Genomic DNA, 24,957 nt, shown 5'->3' with positions numbered 1-24,957 from the left:
TATCTACTACATTTGAATGTGAGTACATGCAGGTGTGAACCATATGCCTTTCTGCATAGACGTGTATATGGGTGGGTGCAAGCCACAATATCTACATGTATGGCAAAGGACAACGTTAAGAAGTCAGGGGGTTCTCTCCTTCTACAGTGTGGTAGCTGAGGATTTACCTCATGTCCTCTGGCCTGGCAGAAGTTGCCTTCACATATTGGGACACCTCACTGTCCTGTCCCAGCCAATTATTTTTTCTGAGTTGCTCCATCATAGTTGGGAACAGCACTCTCCAGAATATAGTGGCCAATGAGATTGACTTTGAGTAGAGAACAATCTGGCTTTTGTGCACATCCCTTACCATTTCCTGTTCATTGACAACATCCTGCTGCTGAACCTCTGTCCACCTCTGTGTCAACTACACTCAGGGGCAAGCAGACACCTTGAACTCTTTCAGATGCTTGTCCTCCCAGGAGACTCCAGCCAGGGCCTGAGCTCCACACTGCCACACACTGTCAGGGAATTCTCTCTTCACTTAGGGTATCAGCCCTTGCCCATAGTGTGCCTTGGGTGGATGAGCAGTGGGGGCTCCACGGTCTCTTGTGCATGTGTCTTCTTTGCAAAATATAGAGGAGCTTCTGCTTCAGCATCTCAGTGATGCTGCCTCCTTCTGAGATAAGTCTGCACTGAGGCAAAAGCCATTCCCAGAGTCACATGGCTGTGGGCAGGGTGCTTTTCCCACGCTCACTCTCTTTATGTCTCAGTCTCCAGACTACACAGTGAGCAACAGGATGATAAGCACCACTGTGAGCCAAAGCACAACAGCTCATCCAAGGGCTGACCTCTGCTTCATCCTGGCCTTGACTCTGTCACAACCAAAGTAGGGGACCCTTTGGACCCTATGCATCCTTGGTGACACAGAAAATCCATTGACTACCTAGAGATCCCCATGTCCTCAGTGTGTGAATGTAGAATTTATGCATAGCCATAAGGTGACAGAGACGTCTGTATGGGCTTTAAAGGGACCATCTGGGTGACACCAGGGGTAGGACACTCATCTATTATCATTAGTGTTACCATTCAGGGTCTGATCCAGAACATTCAGGAGCAGTTAGTTGTATCAGAAGATCCATGTTCTGCATGCGCTGTAGAAGTTCATCTGAGCCCTGGAGAGGTGTGGGCTCACTCTGCTGTGTGGGACTTCAGTGAGGAACCTGAATTCCAGCTTCCTATGTTGGCTGAGATATTGATCAGGTCTGCTCATATCCACCCTGACTTTTGAGGGGTGCCTCTGTCCTTTGATTGGCAATTCCCCTGTCATCACTCTGCCCAACTCAAGATGCTAGAGGGGAGAATGTTGAACAGGGTCCCCTAGTACTGTTCTCAGCTACAGGAAACAGCAAGTAGGTCAACTGACCTTGTGGGAGGCACACCCAGGTCAGTTGGGAAAGAAATGGAAACCATTTGTTTCATCTTCTCCAGGAAACTAGCTTCTCAGTGTTTGAATGTGAGCTAATACTGCCCCCTGTTGATCAATAGGATAACTGATGTATATGTCTGGGAGCTGTCAAGACCAGCAGAGCCTGTTACTGTTTGTCTACTAGAGAATTTCCTTGGCTGGACCTAAGAGTACAAGCACTTGCCAGCAGGATCTATGTCCTCTGTTCTTTCCCTAGGGTACCCCGAACTTCCTATGATGTCTCATAAGCTGATGTGAACATTTTCTTATGGCTTGGTGACCTGGTCAGCTCTGCTGTTCACACTGACTCTCAAGAAGTGCCCAGGTGACCTTGCTTAACTGAGGCTCTCAAATCAATGCACTGGTTGGTCTCCCATGAAATATTGATGGCCAAAAATCATTGATCCTTGTCAGCTGCAACAGTAAGACACCAGCCCAGGCAAAATACTTTTCAGGATCACTTGTAGTCCAAGCTAGAACAGAGGTCTGGAGCCGGGACTTCCTGGTGCTCAATCTCTGTGAGGTTACAAAACCTGCCTGTTGCCTACAGGATCTTTCTCATACCATGTTCCTGGTGAAAACCTCTAGAAATTAGACTGAGTCCAATTCTCCTTGACTAAGAACCCCTTTCCATCGTACTTTCTCTCTCTCTCTCTCTCTCTCTCTCTCTCTCTCTCTCTCTCTCTCTCTCTCTCTCTCTCTCTCTCTCTGTCATCTAGGAAAGTGGAATCAGAAAAAGAGTCTAATCTATCTCCCCTTTCTGCACCATGTGTATTCACCACTAAGTGCTCACACTCCAACATAGGGAAACAGTACTGAGGAAGAGAGATCACATGCCAGAAGTGACAGTGTTGTGTGTCTCAGCCCCACCCAGAACTGACTGATCACAAACAATCACTTACCATCCACCAGGAGTTGGACAATCACCACTTCATCTTTCGTATATGTGCTCAGAGTTCGTAGGGTATAGAATCCAGTGTCCTTCCGGGTAACATTGTGGATCAGCAAGGATCCATTGCTGTACACAGTCTCTCTACCGCTGTGTGCAGGTCCCTCCACACTTGAATTCTTGGCTATTATGTATCGATAAACCTCCTTGTTACTCAACATGACTACCCCTTTGTACCAGAAAAGGGCTCGAAGCTTCTCTGGGAGGTTGTAAACACGTAGAAGAACACTTCCTCCTTTAGCAACATAGGGAGGCACTAATTCAATACTGGGCTGAGCAGAGGTGGGAGGGTGTCCACATGTCAAAAGGGAAGCTAGAAGGAGACAGAGAGGTCCATCTTAGAACTTTTGTGTTCAGTTAAGATAGAGTCCTGTGTCCTGAGATGTGTTCATTCCTCAGCCAAGTTGTGTGGGTGATCGTCTCCCTGCCCTACTTTCTGGAGGTCAGCAAATTACCTCCATAAACTCACTGTCCCTGCACTTGGTATTTCATGAACATGGAGCTCTCACTTGGGTATCAGTATATTTCTAGATCAGTGCCCTCATTTCCCTCCTCACACTCCATGTAGATTGATATTGGGTGACTGTTCCACTACTTCCCTCCCCACAAGATCTGGAACTTTGTTCTCTAAAATTTTCTGTTGTTTGTTCCTTTTGTTGTTCCTGTCAACGCCTGTCTTAACCTTTTAGCTTCCTTTACTTCAAGCCCACTAGAACTAGGTTATTGTGAGAACTGGGTTCTGTATAATTTTTTAATGTTGCCCTGAAAAATTCGGGCATTCTGCTGGGCATTAAGGAGATGAAAAGGAAGAAAACCATAATTTCTTGTAGAACTTTCAATTATTGCCATGACATTTTGCCAGGTCACAGCTGTGCCTTCAATTCCAGAGGTGGCAGTCATTAGCTACTACCAAGGCAGTAACCATCAGGGACTCCCAGAGGCTGGCAGCCATCACAGTCTCCCAGATCTACTTGTAATTTGCAATCCCAGAGGCCTACTGTCATCAGGTTTCACCAGGCCTGCCAATACTAGAGAAAGCCAGATTGCTAAAGACCAGTGTAATAACATACTCAAAAAGATCGAGAGCAATATGTTACTATCACAACTCAGCTATCCTACTAAGCCAAGCCATGGATATCCTAACACAGCAAAACAGCATGAAAAATTCCTTAAATCTAATCAGATGAAGATAATGGAGGCCTTTAAACAGGAAATTAATACATCCCTCCAAGAAATTCATGAAAATATAGTCAAATGGGTAAAACAAATAAATAAATCCCTGAAATAAATACAGGAAAAATAGAAGGAAATAGGAGAAGAAAATGATTAAATTTGCCCAAAACATGAAAATGAAAATAGAAGTAATAAAGAAAACACAAACTGAGGCAATCCTAGAAATGGCAACTAGGAAAGAGAACAAGAACCACAGAAACAAGCATCACCAACAGAATACAAGAGATGGAAGAGAGAATATTAGGCATAAACGGTATGTTAGAAGAAATTGATACATTGGTCAAAGACAATTCAAGGTCTAAATTTTTTTACATAATTACATTTTAAAAATTAATTTATTGAGATTACAACTAAATTGTTCTCCCATCTCTTTTTTTTCATTTATTTTTTAATTAATTTATTCTTGTTACATCTCAATGGTTATCCCATCCTTTGTATCCTCCCATTCTTCCCTCCCTCCCATTTTCCCTTTATTCCCCTCCCCTATGACTGTTCCTGAGGGGGATTACCTCCCCCTGTATATGCTCCTAGGGTATCAAGTCTCTTCTTGGTAACCATACTCACTTATATCTGCTTACTAGCCCAAGGGGCATGTCCCACGAAAGCCTTCACTTACCAGGAAACTGGGACAGAGGGGAGGACATCCTATTGAGACTCTAGATGAGAGAAGCATGGGAGAATAGCAAAGTAGAAGGATCCAGAGGGTCCTATAAACCTGCAAGTAGAGCATTATGATAAGCAGATTTGGGCCCAGGGGTCCCGCTCAAACTAAGGCACCAGCCAAGGACAATACAGGCAGTAAACTTTAAACCCCTACCCAGATCTAGCCAATGGTCAGAACATTCTCCACAGTTGAGTGGAGAGTGGGATATGACTTTCTCACGTACTCTGGTGCCTCACATTTGACCATGTCTCCTGGAGGGGGAGACCTGGTGGCACTCACAGGAAGGACAGCAGGTCTCCCATCACTCTTATCCTTCCATTCTGCCTACCCTCCCACCCCAACCCTATTATCCTTCCTTAGGTCCATGTTCGAGGGGTATCGACTCCCCCACTTCATGGTCCCAGGCTAACAAGTCTCATCTTGGTGGTCTGCCTATTCTTTCTTTGAGTGCCACCAAGGCTCCCCACCAAGGGGAGGTCGTCAAATATGGGGCACCAGAGCTCATGTCAGAGTTAGTTCCTGCTCTTCACATAACTGCGGAGGATGTCCTGTCCATTGGCTGGATAAGAATAGGGGTTTGGTGTTTACAACTTGTATTGTCCTTGGTTAGAGCAATAGTCTCAGCAGACACCCCTGGGCCCTGATCCACCTGTCATTATGTCCTTCTTGTAGGTTTCTAAGATCCTCTGGATCCTTCTATTTCCCCATCTCCTATATTTCTCTTACCAAGAGTCCCAGTAGGATGTCCTCACATCTGTCCCAATGTCTTGGTCAGTGAAGACATTCATGGGGCATGTGTTTTGGGCTACTGTCCAATTGTACATGAGTATATACCATGTGAGTCTTTTTGTTTCTGGGTTAACTCACTCAGTATGATCATTTCTAATTTCATTCATTTGCCCACAATTTCTGAATTTCTTGTTTTTTATTGTTGAGTAATATTCCATAGTGTAAATGAACCACAATTTCTTCATACATTCTTCTACTGAGGGACATTTAGGCTGCTTCCAGATTCTGGCTATTATGAATAAGGCTGCTATGAACATGGTTGGGCATATGTTCTTATTGTGTGGTGGAGCAATTTCTAGGTATATTCCAAAAAGTGAAATAGCTGGGTCTTGAGGAAGCCTTATTCCAAGTTTTCTGATAAAATGCCAGATAGATTTCCAAAGTGGTTGTACAGTTTGCATTCCCACCAGCAATTAAGAAGTGTTCCTTTTTCTCCACATCCCCCCCCCAGCATGTGGTGTCACTTAAGTTTTTTATCTTAGCCACTCTGGTGGCTGTAAGATGGAATCTCAGAGTTGTTTTGATTTGCATTTCCCTGAAGACTAAGGAGATTGAGCATTTTTAAAGTGTTTCTCAGCCATTCAATATTTCTCTGTTGAGAATTCTCTGTTTAGTTCTGAGCCCCATTTCTTAACTGGGTTATTTGGTTTGGTGGTGTTTAATTTCTTGAGTTCTTTATAAATTTTCGATATTAGACTTATGTCAGATGTAGGGTTGGTGAAGATCTTTTCCCAGTCTGTAGGCTGTTGCTTTGTTCTGTTGACAGTGTTTTCTGCCTTACAGAAGCATCTCAGCCTCATGAGGTCCCATTTATTAATTGTTGACCTTAAGGCCTGGGCTGTTGGTGTTCTGTTCAGGAAGTCATCTCCTGTGCCAATGTGTTCTAGGGTCTTCCCCACTTTTTTCTCTAACTGATTTAATGTCTCTGGTTTTATGTTGAGGTCTTTAATCCACTTGGACTTGAGTTTTGTGCATGGTGGCAAATAAGGGTCTAATTGCATTTTTCTACATGTAGACATCCAGCTAGCCCAGCACCATTTGTTGAAGGTGCTATTGTTTTTCCATTGAATGGATTTAGCTTCTTTGTCAAAAATCAAGTGACCATATATGTGAGAATTCATTTCTGGGTCTTCAATTCAATTCCATTGATCAACCAGCCTATTGCTATGCCAGTACCATTCAGTTTTAATTACTGTTGCACTATACTACAGCTTGAGATCAGGTATGGAGATTCCTCTGTAGGATCTTGTATTATACAGGATTGTTTTAGCTATTCTGGGTTTTTTGTTTTTCCATATGAAGTTGAGGATTGCCCTTTCACTGTCTTTAAAGAAGTGTGTAGGTATTTTGATAGGGATTGCATTGAATCTGTAAATTGCTTTTGGTAAAATGGCCATATTTACTATGTTAATTCTCCTGATCCATGAACAAGGGAGATCCTTCCATCTTCTCATGTCATCTTCAGTCTCTTTCTTCAGGAATTTGAAGTTTTTTTGAAGCAAGACCTTCACTTGTTTGGTTAGAGTAATTCCTAGTTACTTTATATTGCTTGTGGCTAACGTGAAGGGTGTGGTTTTTCTAATTTCTTCCTCTGCATGATTGTCATTTATATAAAGGAAGGCTACTGAGTTTTTTATTTAATTTTGTATCCAGCCAATTTTCTGAAGGTGTTTATCAGCTGTAGGAGTTCGCTGGTGGAATTTTGGGGTTAACTTATATACACTATCATATCTTCTGCAAATAAGGATAGTTTAACTTCCTCCTTTCCCATTTGGATCCCCTTGATATAATTGTGTTGTCTTATTGCTCTGGCTAGAACTTCAAGAAATATATTGAAGAGATATGGAAATAGTGGACAGCCTTGTCTGGTCCCCAATTTTAGAGGAATTTCCTTGAGTATCTCTCCATATAATTTGATACTGGCTATCAGCTTGTTGTATATAGCCTTTATTATGTTTAGGTATGTGCCTTGTATCCCCTAGCGCTCCAAAACTTTAAACATGGGAGAGAGCTAACCCCTGACACTATTAATGACACCCTCTTATGCTTGCAGACAGAAGCCTAGAAAAAGTGTCTTCTGAGATGAAAACATATGCAGAAATCCACAGACAAACAATAGGCAGAGCTCAGGGAATTTTGTGGAAGAGTGGAAAGAAGAATAGAGTGAGCTAGATGGGTCAAGGACACCACAAGAAGACCTACAGAGTCAACCACTCTGGGCCCATGGGGGCCCACAGACACTGAACCACCAACCACAGAGCATGCATGGGCTGTACCTGGTCCCCTTACACATATATGGCTGATGTGCAGTGTGGACAACATATGGCTTCCCTAACAATGGGTGTGGAGGCAGTCTCTGGCTCTGTGGCTTGCCTTTGGATCACATTCCCCTAACTGTGCTGCCTTGTGAGGTGAAAGTGGGAGAGTATGTGCTTAATATGGCTTCCATTTGAAGTGCCTGAGTTGGTTATTCCTCCTTGATGTCCTGTCCTTTTCTGATAAAAAGGAAAGAGGGGATGGAGAGATTGTTCAGAGGTTAAGAGCACTGGTTGCTCTTCGAAAGGTGCTGAGTTCAATTCCTAGCAACCTCATGGTGCCTCACAACCATCTATAATAAGATCAAGTGCCCTCCTCTGGTATACAGTTGTACATGCAGACATAACACTGTATACATAATAAATAAATAAATAGATTCTAAGATGGTGACGACCAGTATGCACCGTATCTGATCTACTCAGAGGAGACCAGGGACGTGACTGGAACCACAGACAGCTGGATCTTGAGAACACCAAAACACCGCTGGGCCAAAGCCCAAGACAAGCAATAGCCCAGTGGTGCTAAGCAGACTCCCCAAACTCTGGAACAGAATCCACATGGGAGCTGCAGCTGGCATAGATAGCACAAACTCGCTGGATGGGGAGCTGGTTCTCTGGATCCCCTGGCCTGGGGAGTCTCAGGAATTAGGATGAAACTGCCCTTGGATCCCTCCAACCACACCATGCCAAACTGCGGAGGTCGCCCGTCCAGGCCAAGTGGAAGCACAGGCAGTGGGGCCCACCAAAAACAACTAGAGTGGGCGTGTAGTTCGCGGGCCGCCCTGGGCCCAATCTAAAGCCAGACACAACGAACTGAGCCTGCAAACAGGGGCAGTGAGAAACCAGCTTCGACTGCTCCCACAGGCCCAGCAGGATCTCCCACGCTATCGGGAGACATGGGTCATGATTGTAGTGTCTAATTGATGATGTAGAGGGATCTGTGAGTGGTGCAGAAAGTACTGGCACATTGGATCCCACCAGCAGCCTGAAACCGTATTGTCTTTGGCCCACCTGGCACTGATTCTGCACTCTTCAACAGACAGAACCGAGCTGGGTCAGCTCCCACAGGCTGGCAAGATCTCCCATGTTCCTGGGAGAGACTGGACACTTCTACAGGGTATAGAGGTAGAGCTAAAAGACAGCTACAGCCCAGAAGATCTGATCACCTGGCATCTTGGCTACAAACTGACAGGAAGGATAGGCAGCTGGGACCAACCTACCCAACCAGAGTGCTTGTGTGCTGACCTTGTTCTAGATTCCCAAACTGCTGATCTGAATTACAGCAGTAAGGTGAAAGGATCCAAACAGAAATCTACTTTGGCTGACTCAGTCTGGAGCCTAATGTGTAGAGAAAAATCTCCAGGAGTGGAAACCGAATCACCTGCCTGTTCCAGGGAAATACTCCCTGATCCCCATAGGCAAGGGCACCCTACCTATAATCAGTCATCAACTATCCACTTTCAACCAGGGAAGGTCACTAAAAACTATCTCCCAACATCAGGTCACCAAAAAGACAAGAGGATAGCAAAAGAACGCTAACAAAAACCAAAACATTTTGGGATATCCAGATCCCAGCAATCCCAATGAAAACAACTTGGAGAATCCAAAACAATTGATATACAAGAAAATGACCTCAAGTCCTTAGTAAGAAAGATGATAATGGAAGAAACAAATAAAATCTGTAAACAACTGCAGGAGGAGGCAAACAAAAGGACTGAAGATTTAAAAGAGTCATATAAAGAGGCACTTGAAGAATTTCAGAAAAATACAAATAACCAGATGAAGGAAATCATTGAAACAGTTCAAGACCTGAAGATAAAAATGGAAGCTGTGATAAAGAAACACACAGAAGAAAAACATGATAGAAAGGCATCAGAAAAGAAAGCAAGTATCTCAGAGGTGGCCTTATCTAACAGAATGCAAGAAACAGAGGAACGAATATTGAGACTTGAAGATACAATCATAGAACTCTAAACAACCATCAAAGAAAATGCTAAATATGAAAATTTCCTGACACACACAACGTCCTGACACACAATCAAGGACACCATAAAAAGACAAAACTTGAGAATAATAGGTATTGAGGAAAGAAAAGACAACTGACTCCATAGCCCAGAAAATATCTTCAACAGAATCATAGAAGAAAATTTCCACAATGTGAAGAAGGAGATGCATATGAGCATACAAGAGGCCTACAAAACACCAAATAGGATAGACCAGAAAAGAAAGCCTTCCTGCCACATAATAATAAAAACACAAAATATACAGAACAAGGAAAAATATTAAAAGTGGCAAGAGAAAAAGGCCGAGTAACATATGATGGCAAACCTATCAGAATTACTCCAGACTTCTCAGCAGAAACCATGATAGCCAGAAGGGCCTGGAGAGAGGTCTTGAAAACTGTAAGAGAACACAGATGCCAGGCAAGATTACTATATCCAGGGAAACTATCAATAACCATAGATGGAGAAAACAAGATATTCCATGACAAAAAAAAAAATTCAAACAGTACCTAGCCACAAATCCAGCTTTATGGAAGTTACTAGAAGGAAAACTTCACCCCAAAGGGTCAAACAACAACCAAAACTATGTAGGAAATAGATAACTACACCATCGCAAAATCACAACCTCACAAACTCTCAACTGTAACAAACAGCAAAAATGAAGGGACTTAGCAATCACTGGTCATTAATATCTCTCAACATCAATGGTCTCAATTTTTCAATAAAAAGACAGACTAAACAAGTGGATGCATAAACATGACCCAACATTCTTCTGCATTCAAGAAACACATATCAACCACAAGGACAGACATTGCCTCAAAGTAAAAGGTTGGGGAAAATATTTCAAGCAAATGGTCACAAGAAGCAAGCTGGGAAAGCCATTCTAATATCTAATAAAATAGACTTTCAACCAAGATTAATCAAAAGGGGTGAGGAAGGACACTTTGTACTCATCAAAGGTAAAGTCAGCCAAGAACACATCACGATTTTGAACATCTATGCTCCTAATACAAGGGCACCCACATTTATTTTTTTTCCTCTTTCTTTTTTATTAAAATCTGTCACTGAACTGAAATACAAATGTCTATTAAATTCCTTTTGGAAATATGTCTATAGGACTGGAGAGATAGCCTAGTCGTTAATAGCCCTTGTGGCTCTTTAAGAAAATGTGAGTTTTCTGAAAGCCACATGGTGGTTTTCAATCTTGTATAACTCAAACTTAAGAGGATCTGAGACCTTTTTTTGAATCAGTGGGCACCCACATTTATAAAAGAGCTATTAACGAAGCTTGAAACTCTCATCGATACCAACACATTAATAGTGGGAGACGTCAAAACCCCACTTTCACTTAAGGATAGGACTTTGAATCAAAAACTAAGCTGGGAAACAAGTTCATTAACCAATGTCATGAATCAAATGGATCTAACAGATATCTACAGAACTTTTCACCCAAACACAAAGGATTATAACTTCTGCTCAGCACCCCATGGAATGTTCTTTAAAATTGATCAGGTAGTAGGTCATGAAGCAAGCTTCAACAGATACAAGAAAATTGAAATAATACCTTGTATCTTATCGGATCACCATGGTCTAAGGCTGGACTTCAACAACAACAGAAATAACAAAAAGCCTACTCACAAATGGAAACTAAACAACTTTCTCCTTAATGACACATGGGTCATGGAAGAAATAAAGGAAGAAATAAAAGACTTCCTGTAATTCAATGAAAATGATGGAATAACATACCCAAATTTGTGGGACACATTGAGAGCAGTGCTAAGAGGAAAATTCATACCACTAAGTGCCTTTAAAAAGAAAATGGAAGCACCCCATATAAACAACTTAACAACACATCTGGAAGCATTAGAAAAAAAGAAGCAGAAACACCCAAGAGGAGTAGACATCTAGAAATAATCAAATTCAGGGCTGAAATAAATAAATTAGAAACAAAGAGAACAATGCAAAGCATCAAGAAAACCAAGAGCTGGCTCTTTGAGAAAATTAACAAGATACACAAACCGTTAGCCAAACTAACTAAAAGACAGAGAAACGCTATCCAAATCAACAAAATCAGAAATGAAAAGGGAGACATAACAACAGACACTGAAGAAAGACAAAGAATCGTAAGAACCCACTTTAAAGGCATTTATGCCACAAAATTTGAAAATCTAGGGGAAATGGACAATTTTCTAGACCGATTCCATTTGCCAAAATTGAATCAAGACCAGATAAACAAATTAAATAGCCCTATTTCACCTATAGAAATAGAAGCAAGCATTGATAGTCTAACAACAACAAAAAGCCCAGGGCCAGATGGCTTCAGCACAGAATTCTACCAGTCCTTCAAAGAGGAGCTAATACCAGTACTATTCAAGCTATTCCAAAAAATAGAAATGGATGGAACATTACCAAGTTCCTTCTATGAGGCCATAGTCACATTGATACCTAAACCCCACAAAGTCCCAACAAAAAAAGAGAATTCCAGACCAATTTCTCTTATGAGCATTGATGCAAAAATACTCAATAAAATACTTGCAAAATGAATACAACAACTTATCATAGACATCATTCACCATGACCAGGTAGGCGTCATTCCTGGCATGCAGAGATGGTTTAACTAAGGAAATCCATCAATGTAATCCACAATATAAACAAACTAAAAGAGAAAAACCACATGATCATCTCCTTAGATGCATAAAAGGCATTTGACAAAATCCAACACTCATTCATGTATAAAGTTCTGGAAAGATCAAGAATACAAGGCACTTATCTAAACATAATAAAGGCAATATACAGCAAGCCAATGGCCATAATTAAGTTAAATGGAGAGATACTCAAGGAAATCCCTCTAAAATCGGAGACCAGACAAGGCTGCCCACTTTCTCCATATCTCTTCAATATAGTTCTTGAAGTTCTAGCCAGAGCAATAAGACATCAAAAGGAGATCAAGGGGATCCAAATGGAAAAGGATGAAGTCAAATTATCTCTATTTGCAGATGATATGATAGTGTATATAAGTGACCCCCCAAAATTCCACCAGAGAACTCCTACAGCTGATAAACACCTTCAGCAAATTGGATGGATACAAAATTAACTCAAAAAAGTCAGTAGCTTTCCTATATACAAACGACACACAGGCAGAAGAAGAAATTAGGAAAACTACACCCTTCACGATAGCCGCAAGAAATATAAAATATCTAGGAGTAACTCTAACCAAGCAAATTACAGATTAAATGCAATCCCTATCAAAATACCTACAAAATATTTTGAAGATATTGAAACATCAATTCTCTACTTCATATGAGGCTGAGAAGCTTCTGTAAGGCAGAAGACACTCAAGAAATTAAACACCACCAAACCAAATAACCCAGTTAAGAAAGGAGGCTCAGAACTAAACAGAGAATTCTCAACAGAGGAATATCAAATGGTAGAGAAACACTTAAAGTCATCCTCATTAGTCATCAGAGAAATGCAAATCAAAACGACACTGAGATTCGATCTGACAGCCATCAGAATGGCTAAGATCAAAAACTCAAGTGACACCACAAGCTGGTGAGGATGTGGAGAGAGAGAGGAACTCTCCTTCATTGTTGGTGGGAATGCAAACAAGTACAAACACTTTGGAAATCTATTTAGCGCTTTCTCAGAAAAATGGGAATAGGGTTTCCTCAAGACCCAGCTATTCCACTCCTTGGAATATACCCAGAAAATACTGTACCACACAACAGGGACATATGCTCAACCATGTTCATAGCTGCTTTATTCATAATAGCCAGAACATGGAAACAGCCTCAGTGACCCTCAGTAGAAGAACGGATAAAGAGAGAGATCCAAGATGGTGGCGAGCAGTGTGGACCGCGTTTGGAGGCTCCAGTGAACAATTCAGGGATTTGCACAGATTTCTGAGCCAGGAACAAAGAGGGCCGAACATCACGGCAGCGGGAGTGCTCCACGGTTCAGAGGGACCAGGGTGAGGAGGACTTGCCTGCCCCTGCACATGGGAGAAGCGTGAATTTTCTCTGATCGGAGCGGCAGTGGCAGAGGCAGCAGCACCAGTGGCACCAGCAGCGGTGGCTGAGGTTTGCAGCTCATAGCCTTCCGGTGGAGGCGATTGGTGTGGTGGCTGGTGGGAGTTGCTGCGGGAGAGGGGACTCGGGGCAGGATTTGGGTCCGTGGAGCCTTCGGACCCACACTAGACTCGGCAGACAGTTCGGCCCCAGAGTCCCGGGTACTGGCACAGCCCAGCAAGCAATTCTGCCCGAGGCACTAACTCAGCTTCGGCCACAGCTCCCCTGCTGTGGCCCAGGCTTAGTTGAGCATGCAGCTCCACAATAGGCAGCGCTAACTCAGAGCAGCCGCAGTTCTCCTGCTGTGGCGCAGGCTTGGCTGAGCACTCAGTTACACCCTAGGCGCCACCTCAGCTCAGCGGCAGCTCCCCTGCAGTGACACAGTCTGGGTGGAGCACTTGGTTCCATGACTGGCGCTAACTCAGAGCAGCTGCAGTTCTCCTGCTGTGGCGCAGGCTTGGTGGCATGCTCAGTTCCATCCTAGGCACCACCTCAGCTCAGCGGCAGCTCCCCTGCGGTGACACAGTCTGGGCAGAGCACTTGGTTCCAACACTGGCGCTAACTCAGAGCAGCCAGAGCTCTCCTGCTGTGGCGCAGGCTGGACAGAGCGCTCGGTTCCACCAGCTCTAAGACTCTGGTTGGACACAGTGTGTAATTTGAATCCAGAATTCCTGGCTGAGATTGGTGGTCAGTTCGGACCCTGAGTCAATAACTGACCACAGCACGCACTTTGGGCCAAAAGGCCCTAGCGGAGCTTGGTGCATAGTCCCAGCCCAAAAATTCTGGCTGAACCCTGTGTGCATTTTGGGCCCAGAATCCCTAGCTGAGCTTGGCAGACGGTTCAGGCCCTGAGAATCTAGCTGAGTTCAGCCCGTGGTTCGGGCGCAGTGTTCCTGGTTGGACTTGGCAGGGAACACAGAAGGCTGTGGATACCTTGGCCTGACCCAACGCTCATTCAGAGACCCAGAACAATTGCAGGATCCACAGCACAGGGGGGCTGAAAATCACTGGCTGTGAGAGACCAGAACAACAGGGCTGACCTCCTAACATCCACACCAGTGAAGCTTTGAGCTCGCAGCCTAGGGAAATTGTGAGAAAACAAGTGAATCTATCGTCAGACACCCTGCATCCAACTAAGGAAGCTACCCAATAAAAACAAAGACAGCAAGATGTGTAAAGGACAACGAAAAAGCATACGCAAAAAACCTCAAAACAAAATGGCATCTCCAGTTTCCAGCTATCCCAAAGAAAACAACCCAGAGAACTCAAATACAACGGAAATACAAGAAAATGACCTCAAATCCTTAGTAATGAGGATGATAATGGAGGAAACAAATAGAATTCGTAATCAAATGCAGGAAGACGCAGATAAACGGATGAGAGACATTAAAGAAGCACATAGAGTGGAACTGGAAAAATTGCAGGAAAATGCAAACAACCAGATGAAAGAAATAAATAAAACGGTTCAAGCTCTGAAGACCTATAAAGAGGCAATGGAAGAAACTCAGGAACATACAAAAAATCAGATGAAAGAAATCAAAAAATCAGTTCAAGATCTGAAAATGAAAATGGATTCAATGATAAACACACAGACAGAAGAAAAACAAGAACGTGAGACCTCAGAGAAGAAGGCGAGAAACACAGAGGTGAGCTTTTCTAACAGAATCCAAGACATGGAAGAACGAATCTCAGGGCTAGAAGATACAATCACAGATCTTGAATCAACCATTAAAGAAAATGCCAAATCTGGAAAACTCCGGACACAAAATATCCAAGAAATTAAGGACACCATGAAAAGAAGAAATCTGAGGATAATAGGCATTGAAGAAAGAGAAGACATCAGACTCCAGGGCCCAGAAACTATTCTCAACAAAATCATAGAAGAAAATTTCCCCAATCTAAAGAAAGAGATGCCTATAAACATACAAGAGGCCTACAGAACACCAAATAGAATTGACCAGAAAAGAAAAACTGCCTGCCACATAATAATCAAAACACAAAACATGCAGAACAAAGAAAAAATATTAAAAGCTGCAAGGGAAAAGGGCCAAATAACATTTAATGGTACACCTATCATAATTACACCCGACTTCTCAGCAGAGACCATAAAAGCAGAAGGGCCTGGACAGAGATCCTGCAAACCCTAAGAGACCACAGATGCCAGGCCAGACTACTTTACCCAGCAAAATTATCAATAACCATTGATGGAAGAAACACAAAATATTCCATGACAAAAACAAATTCAAACAGTACCTATCCACAAATCCAGCTTTAAGAAGGTACTAGAAGGAAAACTCCATCCCAAAGGGTCAAGCTACAACCAAAACTACCCAGGAAATAGATAACTATCCATGGCAAAAACACACTACACAACGCTCGACTGGAAACAACATCAAAATTAAGACTCTTAACAGTCACTGGTCATTAATATCTCTCAACATCAATGGCCTCAATTCTCCAATAAAAAGACACAGACTAACTAAATGGGTACATAAACAAGATCCAACATTCTTCTGCAACCAAGAAACACATCTCACCCATAATGAAAGGCATTACCTCAGGGTAAAGGTTGGAAAAAATATTCCAAGCAAATGGTCACAAGAAGCAAGCAGGCATACCCATTTTAGTATCGAACAAAATAGACTTTCAACCAAAATTAATCAAAGGGATGAGGAAGGACACTTCATACTCATTCAAAATAAAGTAACCAAGATGACATCACAATTCTGAACATCTATGCTCCCAATACAAGGGCACCACATTTGTAAAAGATCTCCTAAAAAAGCTTAAACCACACATCGATCCCCACACAATAATAGTGGGAGACTTCATCACCCCACTCTCACTGAAGGATAAGTCATTGAAACAGAAACTAAGCCAAGAAATAACATCATTAACCAATGCCATGGGTCAAATGGATCTAACAGATATCTATAGAACCTTTCACCCAAACAAGAAAGAATACACCTTCTTCTCTGCACCCCATGGAACCTTCTCCAAAATTGATCACATCGTAGGTCACAAAGCAAGCCTCAATAGATACAAGAGGATTGAAATAATACCTTGTATCCTATCAGATCACCATGCTCTTAGGCTGCAATTCAACAACAACAGAAATAACAAAAAGCCTACACGTACGTGGAAACTAAACAACTCTCTGCTAAATGGCACCTGGGTCAGGGAAGAAATAAAGAAAGAAATCAAGGAGTTTCTGAAATTCAATGAAAATGAAGAAACAACATACCCAAATTTGTGGGATACATTGAAAGCAGTGCTAAGAGGAAAATTCATAGCACTAAGTGCCTTTAAAAAGAAATTGGAAACATCGCACATAAGCCTCTTAACAACACAACTGGAAGCCCTAGAAAAAAAAGAAGCAGAAACACCCAAGAGGAGTAGATGCTTGGAAATAATCAAACTCAGGGCTGAAATTAACAAATTAGAAACTAAGAAAACAGTCCAAAGAATCAACAAAACCAAAAGCTGGTTCTTTGAGAAAATCAACAAGATAGACAGACCATTAGCCAAACTAACTAAAAGGCAGAGAGACAGTATTGAAATCAACAAAATCAGAAATGAAAAGGGAGACATAACAACAGACACTGAAGAAATTCAAAGAATCATAAGATCCTACTTTGAAGGCATATATGCCACAAAATTTGAAAATCTAAGGGAAATGGACGATTTTCTTGATCAATTTCACTTGCCAAAGTTGAATGAAGAACAGATAAACAAGCTAAATAGTCCCATTTCCCCTACAGAAATAGAAGCAATCATCGATGGTCTCCCAACCAAAAAAAGCCCAGGGCCAGATGGTTTCAGTGCAGAATTCTACCAGGCCTTCAAGGGCGAGCTAATACCGATACTCTTCAAGCTACTCCAAACGATAGAAATGGATGGAAAATTACCAAATTCATTCTATGAGGCCATAGTCTCATTGATACCTAAACCTCACAAAGACTCAACAAAGAAAGAGAAATTCAGACCAATTTCTCTTATGAACATAGATGCAAAAATACTAAATAAAATACTTGCAAAATGAATACAGGAACACATCAAAGATATCATTCATCATGACCAAGTAGGCTTCATTCCAGGCATGCAGGGATGGTTTAATATATGGAAATCCATCAATGTAATCCACCATATAAACAAACTGAAAATAAAAAACCACATGATCATCTCCTTGGATGCAGAGAAAGCATTTGATAAAATTCAACACCCATTCATGTTTAAAGTTTTAGAGAGATCGGGGATACAAGGCACTTTCCTCAACATAATAAAGGCTATATACAGCAAGCCAATAGCCAAAATCAAAGTAAATGGTGAGATACTCAAGGAAATTCCTCTAAAATCGGGAACAAGGCGAGGCTGCCCACTCTCTCCATATCTCTTCAATATAGTACTCGAAGTTCTAGCCAGAGCAATAAGACAACAAAAGGAGATCAAGGGTATCCAAATGGGAAAGGAGGAAGTCAAGTTATCCCTATTTGCAGATGATATGATAATGTACATAAGTGACCCTCAAAATTCCACCAGAGAACTCCTAAAGCTGATAAACACCTTCAGCAAATTGGCTGGATACAAAATTAACTCAAAAAAGTCTGTAGCCTTCCTATACACAAATGACAAGCTTGCAGAGGAAGAAATTAGGAAAACCACACCCTTCACATTAGCCACAAGCAATATAAAATATCTAGGAGTTACCCTAACTAAGCAAGTGAATGACTTGTATGAAAAAAATTTCAAAACTCTGAAGAAAGAGATTGAAGATGACCTGAGAAGATGGCATGATCTTCCTTGCTCATGGATCGGGAGAATTAACATAGTAAAAATGGCCATCCTACCAAAAGCAATCTACAGATTCAATGCAATCCCTATCAAAATACCTACACAATTTTTTAAAGACATTGAAAGTTCAATTCTGAACTTCATATGGAAAAACAAAAAACCCAGAATAGCTAAAACAATCTTGTACAATAAAAGTTGCTCCGGAGGAATCTCCATACCTGATCTCAAACTGTACTATGAAGCAATAGTAATTAAAACAGCATGGTACTGGCACAGCAACAGGCTGGTTGATCAGTGGAATCGAATCGAAGACCCAGATATGAATGCACACACATATGGTCACTTGATTTTTGACAAAGAAGCCAAATCCATTCAATGGAAAAAGGATACCATCTTCAACAAATGGTGCTGGTCTAACTGGAGGTCTATGTGTAAAAAAATGAAACTGGACCCATATTTGTCACCTTGCAAAAAACTCAAATCCAAGTGGATTAAATACCTCAACATAGAACCAGAGACACTTAGCCACTTTGAGGAAAAAGTGGGAAAGAGCCTGGAACATATTGCACAGGAGACAACTTCCTGAACAGAACACCAACGGCCCAGGCCTTAATGTCAACCATTAATAAATGGGACCTCATCAGGCTGAGAAGCTTCTGTAAGGCAGGAGACACCGTCAAGAGAACAAAGCGACAGCCTACAGACTGGGAAAAAATCTTCACCAACCCTACATCTGACAAAGGTCTAATATCCAAAATATATAAAGAACTCAAGAAATTAAACACCACCAAACCGAATAACCCAACTGAGAAATGGGGCTTGGAACTAAACAGAGAATTCTCAACAGAGGAGTATCAAATGGCTGAGAAACACTTAAAGAAATGCTCAACCTCCTTAGTCATCAGGGAAATGCAAATCAAAACAACTCTGAGATTCCATCTTACACCCATCAGAATGGCTAAGATCAAAAACTCAAGCGACACCACATGCTGGCGAGGATGTGGGGAGAGAGGAACACTCCTTCATTGCTGGTGGGAATGCAAACTAGTACAGCCACTTTGGAAATCTATCTGGTGCTATCTCAGAAAAATGCGAATGGGGCTTCCTCAAGACCCAGCTATTCCACATCTTGGAATATACCCAGAAGATGCTCCAGCACACAACAAGAAAATTTGCTCAACCATGTTCATAGCAGCCTTATTCATAATAGCCAGAACATGGAAACAGCCTAAGTGTCCCTCAGTAGAAGAGTGGATAAAGAAACTGTGGTACATATACACTATGGAATACTACTCAGCTATTAAAAACAAGGAATTCCCGAAATTTGTGGATAAATGAATTGAGCTAGAAATGATCATAATGAGTGAGTTAAGCCAGAAGGAGAAAGAATCAAATGGCATATACTCACTTATATCTGCATACTAGCCCAAGGGGCATGTCCCACGAAAGCCTTCACTTACCAGGAAACTGGGACAGAGGGGAAGGCATCCTATTGGGACTCTAAATGAGAGACGCATGGGAGAATAGCAAAATAAAAGGATACAGAGGGTCCTAGAAATCTACAAGTAGAACAATATGATAGGCAGATTTGGGCCCAGGGGTCCCACTTAAACCAAGGCACCAGCCAAGGACAATACAGGAGGTAAACTTTAAACCCCTTCCCAGAACTAGCCAATGGTCAGAATATTCTCCACAGTTGAGTGGAGAGTGTGATATCACTTTCTCACGTACTATGGTGCCTCACATTTGACCATGTCCCCTGGAGGGGGAGACCTGGTGGCACTCAGAGGAAGGACAGCAGATAGCCAAGAAGAGACTTGATACCCTATGAGAATATATAGGGGGAGGTAATCCCCCTCAGGAACAGTCATAGGGGAGGGGAATAATGGGAAAATGGGGGGAGGGAGGAATGGGAGGATACAAGGGATGGGATAAACATTGAGATGTAACAAGAATAAATTAATAAAAAAATAAATAAAAATAAATAAATAAAAAAAAGAATGGCTAAAGAAACTGTGGTGCATTTACACTATGGAATACTACTCAGCTATTAAAAACAAGAAGTTCCCAAAATTTGTGGATGTCATCTTGATGGGGAGGCCTGGTTGCACTCAGAAGAAGGATAACAGGTCACCAAGAAGAGACTCGATACCTTATGAGCATATACAGGGGGAGGAGGTCCCCCTCAGTCACAGACATAGGGGAAGAAAGTAGGGTGGAAGCAGGAGGGAGGGAGGAATGGGAGGATACAAGGGATAGGCTAACAATTGAGATATAATATGAATAAATTAAAAATTAAAATTTTTAAAAAGCCACATGAAATCCCAAAAATAAATAAATAAATAAATAAATAAATAAGTAAAATCACAATAAATAAATAAATAAATAAGAAAGGGAGCAATGAATGTGGCATGAGGGTGGGACTTGGAGGGGACAGGATTCTGGCTATAAAGAGATTAATAAGCAAATTAATGAAAATGAAAAAATCACCTCTCATAACAAATTTCAACACCTATGGAAAATAAATGAATGAATGAATGAATGAAGTCTCAGACCATGCATTACTCTTCATGCTTCTTGATGTCCCTCTCTGTTCTACCTTTCTTCAGTCCTAGAGTTCATATAGTGACCTACAAATGATGAGCACCAGATGTAACGAGAATAAATTAATAAAAATAAAAAAAAATAAGCCCTGAGGGAACAGCCATTCAACCTGGGACAGCTCTCTGCTCTGTCCTAAAGTTGATCTGTCAGCAACAATTAGGGAACCTCAGCATTCCCTGTGTGACACTGAAAACTAGCTGTGGACCCAGTCTAACCTGTGTTCTCAATGCTCTGGAAACATGGAGTTTTCTCTCAGCAAGCATGTGGCAAAAATGCCTGTGAGGCATCCAAAAGAACCATCTGAGTGATGACTAGGGGAGAGGACGCCCCTAGTCCTCTGGCCCCCCCTGACCCATTTTCACCACAATCACGAGTCATGGTTCTGACAAGGAACACAGGCCCAGGAACAGATGTATCAGGAGCCTCTCACACCCAGGGTGTCTTGGAGGAGGTGACCTGAGTCCCTGAAAGAGGTCTCTGAGCCATACTATCCCAGGCAGAGCTTCAAGACAATGCTACCACTTTCTCAGCTATGTGTTGGGTCTGCTCAGGTGCTCCCTGGGCCTTTCTGAAATGTCTTAGACATCTGTCTAGGTAATTCCCTAAGGATACCCCATCTTTCCTAAAGGAAATACATAAAGGGGGGAAGTGAACATGATCCCTTGGAAATGTGTGTGTCTGGTGGAATAAACCCCATACAGCAGCCAGGGAAAGTCACTTACAATAAACGATGAGGTATATGGATGATGTTGATACAATTTCTGCTTGTTCATTATAGGTTTGTAGAATGTAGAATCCTATGTCCTTCTGGGTGACATTGTGGATCTGCAGAGATCCATTACTGTAGATTGTTTCTCTGCCACTGTATGCAAACCCTGTCACATTTCCTTTAGCAGTCACGAAATACAGTGCAAATGCATGGCTCATTTCTGTCATCCCTTTGAACCAGATAAAGGCAATAAGATTGTCTGGCAGATTTTTAACAAGGAGAAGGACGTTTTCTCCTTCAAACACGTAGCGTGGCACTAATTTAATGGTGACGTAGGTAGTGGTAGACAGGTGCCAGCACATTAAAAGAGAGGCTGAAAGGAAAGAGAAAACAACAATCAATGTTGAGTGGGTGTGATCATCACTCAAGTGTGTGGTTAGGGGTGTATCTACCCACCTTAATGGAAGTCAGCAATATCACCACCATTCCCTCAGAGTCTCTCACTGTGTACTTACCTCTCTTAGAAATTCTCTGCTCAAGTGTGTGCCTGGCTTGCCCTTCAGGGTCCCTATATTTGGTGTGAGGATATTTCACTGACTTCTTTGTCTAGAATGTCTTCACTTTCTGACTTTTCTTTTCCCTTTGTGGTACCAGGAAACCTCTGGCATCATCTTGCAGATACTATAATTTCTGGTCCACTATGACCAGGGCTGTGTGAGGACAGGGTTTAGTCGGCCACGTAAAGACAGTTAACTTCCTAGTAAAGACTTGGACATGAATGGAGGAAGGAAGGAAGGAAGGAAGGAAGGAAGGAAGGAAGGAAGGAAGGAGGGAAGGAAGGAAAGAAGGAAGGAAGGAGAGAAGGAAGGAAGGAGAGAAGGAAGGAAGGAAGGGTTTGTTTGTAGCTAACAACAAATAATTATACTCAATGGGAACTTAAATATTGTTGTATTATGTATTATATGGGTGGGTTTGTGAAGGCTCATATTTCAGTGTGTGCACATGACAGTGCATGCTTCAGCAAGAGTGTAAAGAACAGAGAAGATCCTGCATGAGTCTGTTCTCTTAACTAATGTATGGGAGCTGAAGATGAATTCAGGTTGTCATGGCCTCCACACACTGAGCCATTTTGCTGGACACTCCTCTTTAGTTTCTGTTAAAAGAGTCACCTGGTCATGGTGGGAACATCAGTCTGAAGAACAGAGCAGCCAATGTGGTTTGGTTGGAGTAGAGAACATTGGTTCTCTTATCTCCTATCACTACCTGTCCCCAAGAACTTCAGGAAGCTTAATCAATTCCCTCTCCGTACTTTTTGTCCTATAAGATCAAGAAGAAATTCTGAGTTTGATCAATGGCTCCTGTCCTCTTTAGAAGACTCAAGCCTGACTTGGAGTTCCCCTCCGCCCACATACAGTCAGGGATTGGGGACACTTACCTGTGAGCAGCAGCCCCTGCCAGGGGTTACACACTTTGAAGGAAAGCACAGAGGACACGGCCATCTGACTTCTCACTGTGATGTCCTCTGAGGAGAAGAGCTTCAGATACAGCAAGACTCCCAGGCTCTGCTGTCCTTCCTCCCTCTGAGCTGAATGTCTTCTCAGGCAGGAGCACTTCACAGAATCCCATAGAGTGTGAGTGGTGAGGACTTTGTTCTAGAAGCTGCTCTGTCCCTTCCACTCTCAGTGCTGCCGTGGATCCCTCTCAACTTTTCTCTTTACCTTTCTCCCCCAAGCAATTCATTGAGCAACAAGGCTGATAAGCATCCCTGTGACCTCAGAGAACAACAGCTTATCCCAGGGATGACATCTGCTGTCCTGGCCTTGGGTCTTTCAGCATCAAAGAGGGAAGCTCTATCATGTGTGTGTCACTGTGACACAGAGACAAAGCAGAGCACACAGTCTACCCTGGGTCCCCATTGCTCTGGGAATGTGGGATTTCCCATCAGGAAGGTGACAGATGCTTCTGAGGGCTTGAAAGAGTCCAGGTGAGTCATGATCAGGGATGAATATCAATCCTTTATCACTAATATCACCAAATTCCTGAGCCAGATGAGAAGCCCAGGAGCATTTGTGTGAGGAGTTTCTCTTCCTCAGTGTTGGGGAAGAGGTTGTGAGTGTGTTCTGGAAAGGACTGTGGGCTCCCTCTTCCTATGGACGGTTTCAAGACAGCCTTCCCGCGTTGTGTTTTAGCTGAGATGTATGATGAGAGAGCCTAGGTTCACTCTGTCTGCATCACCTCTGCACTTGGTCCAAATGATTCCCCTGCATAAATCCTGTATTCTTCGATGGAAGGTGATGGGAAGCAGGGCACTTTAAGGGTCCCCAGACATGGGTGTCTTCAAGCAAAAGAAACTGAACAGGGTCTTGAGAGGGAGCTCCAGATTACTAGGGACAGGTGGGTAACAGTCTCCTAGGCAAGGTCATGGCTTAGGGAAACAATTTTCTGAGTGTTGAGTGTATGGTCTCATATTGCCCCCTGGAGATCCCTGAGAGAACTGAAACCTCATGTCTAGGCCAAAAGCAGGGATGGTCCACAAGTCAAATGTGATCTGCCCTGGTCCTTTCAGTACAGGTGGGATGTAAGGCCTGTCATCCTGCCTACTGTGCACTACAGAGCTCCTGTTTCCATCTATTGCATGTTGGATCTAGATAAGGTCCAGATTTTTCCTGGGAAGCCCTGGACTAAGGGTGGAATAAGAGTTCATACAAAGGAAGAACATTTTGCTCAGATGGTTTCAAACAAATGTTCTAGAACATTGACTATGTTTTCAAAGGAAAGGAGTCTTACAAACGGACTGTACCTTCACTTTCTGGCTCAACTGTAATGTCTAACTTGTTCCTTCTTTTTGCCCACTGGGTTCTTAGGGGATTATCTTGACTACATACAGCATTGATTCAAATGGATACATCCTCTGCTCTTCCCTACACACTGTTCCGGTCTCTTTTTGTTGTTGTGATTTAAAAAACACTTTGAGAGACAGCACATCAGGAAAGAGTAAATAACAAATTTCCCTTCTGGGTCTCGGTCATTTTGTAGCACTGAAAGCAATCAAGACAGAAAACAGGATTCTGGCTGGCTCTTCCACTGGCTGGATCTCTGGCTCAAACTTAGCTAGCTAGATTTCTTATATAACCAGGGACAATCTTCCTAGGGATAGTGCTGTCCACAGTGGCCTGGTCTCTCCTGCATCACTTAAGACAATCCCACACAAACATGTCCACAGCCCAACCTCATAAGGAACTTATTCAGTTGAAACTCTTTTCCCCCAAGGCAACTCTGTGCTTTGTCAACTAGACTAACTACAGCACTATTTCAGACTTTTAAGGCTTCCTTGTCCACTGGGGGACTCCAAAAGAAAGTTCCCCATTCTCCAAGTAAAAGTCCCC

The 24,957-nt window shown here is 42.5% G+C and overlaps 1 protein-coding gene across 1 annotated transcript in view; it reads right to left on the bottom strand.

The window, feature by feature from the left end:
* The window catches only part of LOC127203656 (carcinoembryonic antigen-related cell adhesion molecule 3-like), a 30,101-nt gene extending 7,019 nt beyond the window's left edge, over positions 1 to 23,082 (bottom strand). Inside the window, exons 1-3 of the mRNA XM_051162480.1 lie at positions 23,007 to 23,082; positions 21,585 to 21,944; positions 2,350 to 2,709 (exon numbers count right to left, since the gene is read on the bottom strand). Coding sequence (XP_051018437.1) covers positions 2,350 to 2,709; positions 21,585 to 21,944; positions 23,007 to 23,070 — 784 coding nt within the window. The 5' untranslated portion in view covers positions 23,071 to 23,082. The remainder of the gene's footprint in view (positions 1 to 2,349; positions 2,710 to 21,584; positions 21,945 to 23,006) is intronic.
* Between the last annotated feature and the right edge of the window lie 1,875 nt (positions 23,083 to 24,957).

This window comes from Acomys russatus, chromosome 19 (assembly GCF_903995435.1).
Source record: "Acomys russatus chromosome 19, mAcoRus1.1, whole genome shotgun sequence".
Lineage (NCBI taxonomy): Eukaryota > Metazoa > Chordata > Mammalia > Rodentia > Muridae > Acomys > Acomys russatus.
Note: the sequence above shows the minus strand (reverse complement) of the source record. Positions and strands in the feature narration are given on the sequence as shown.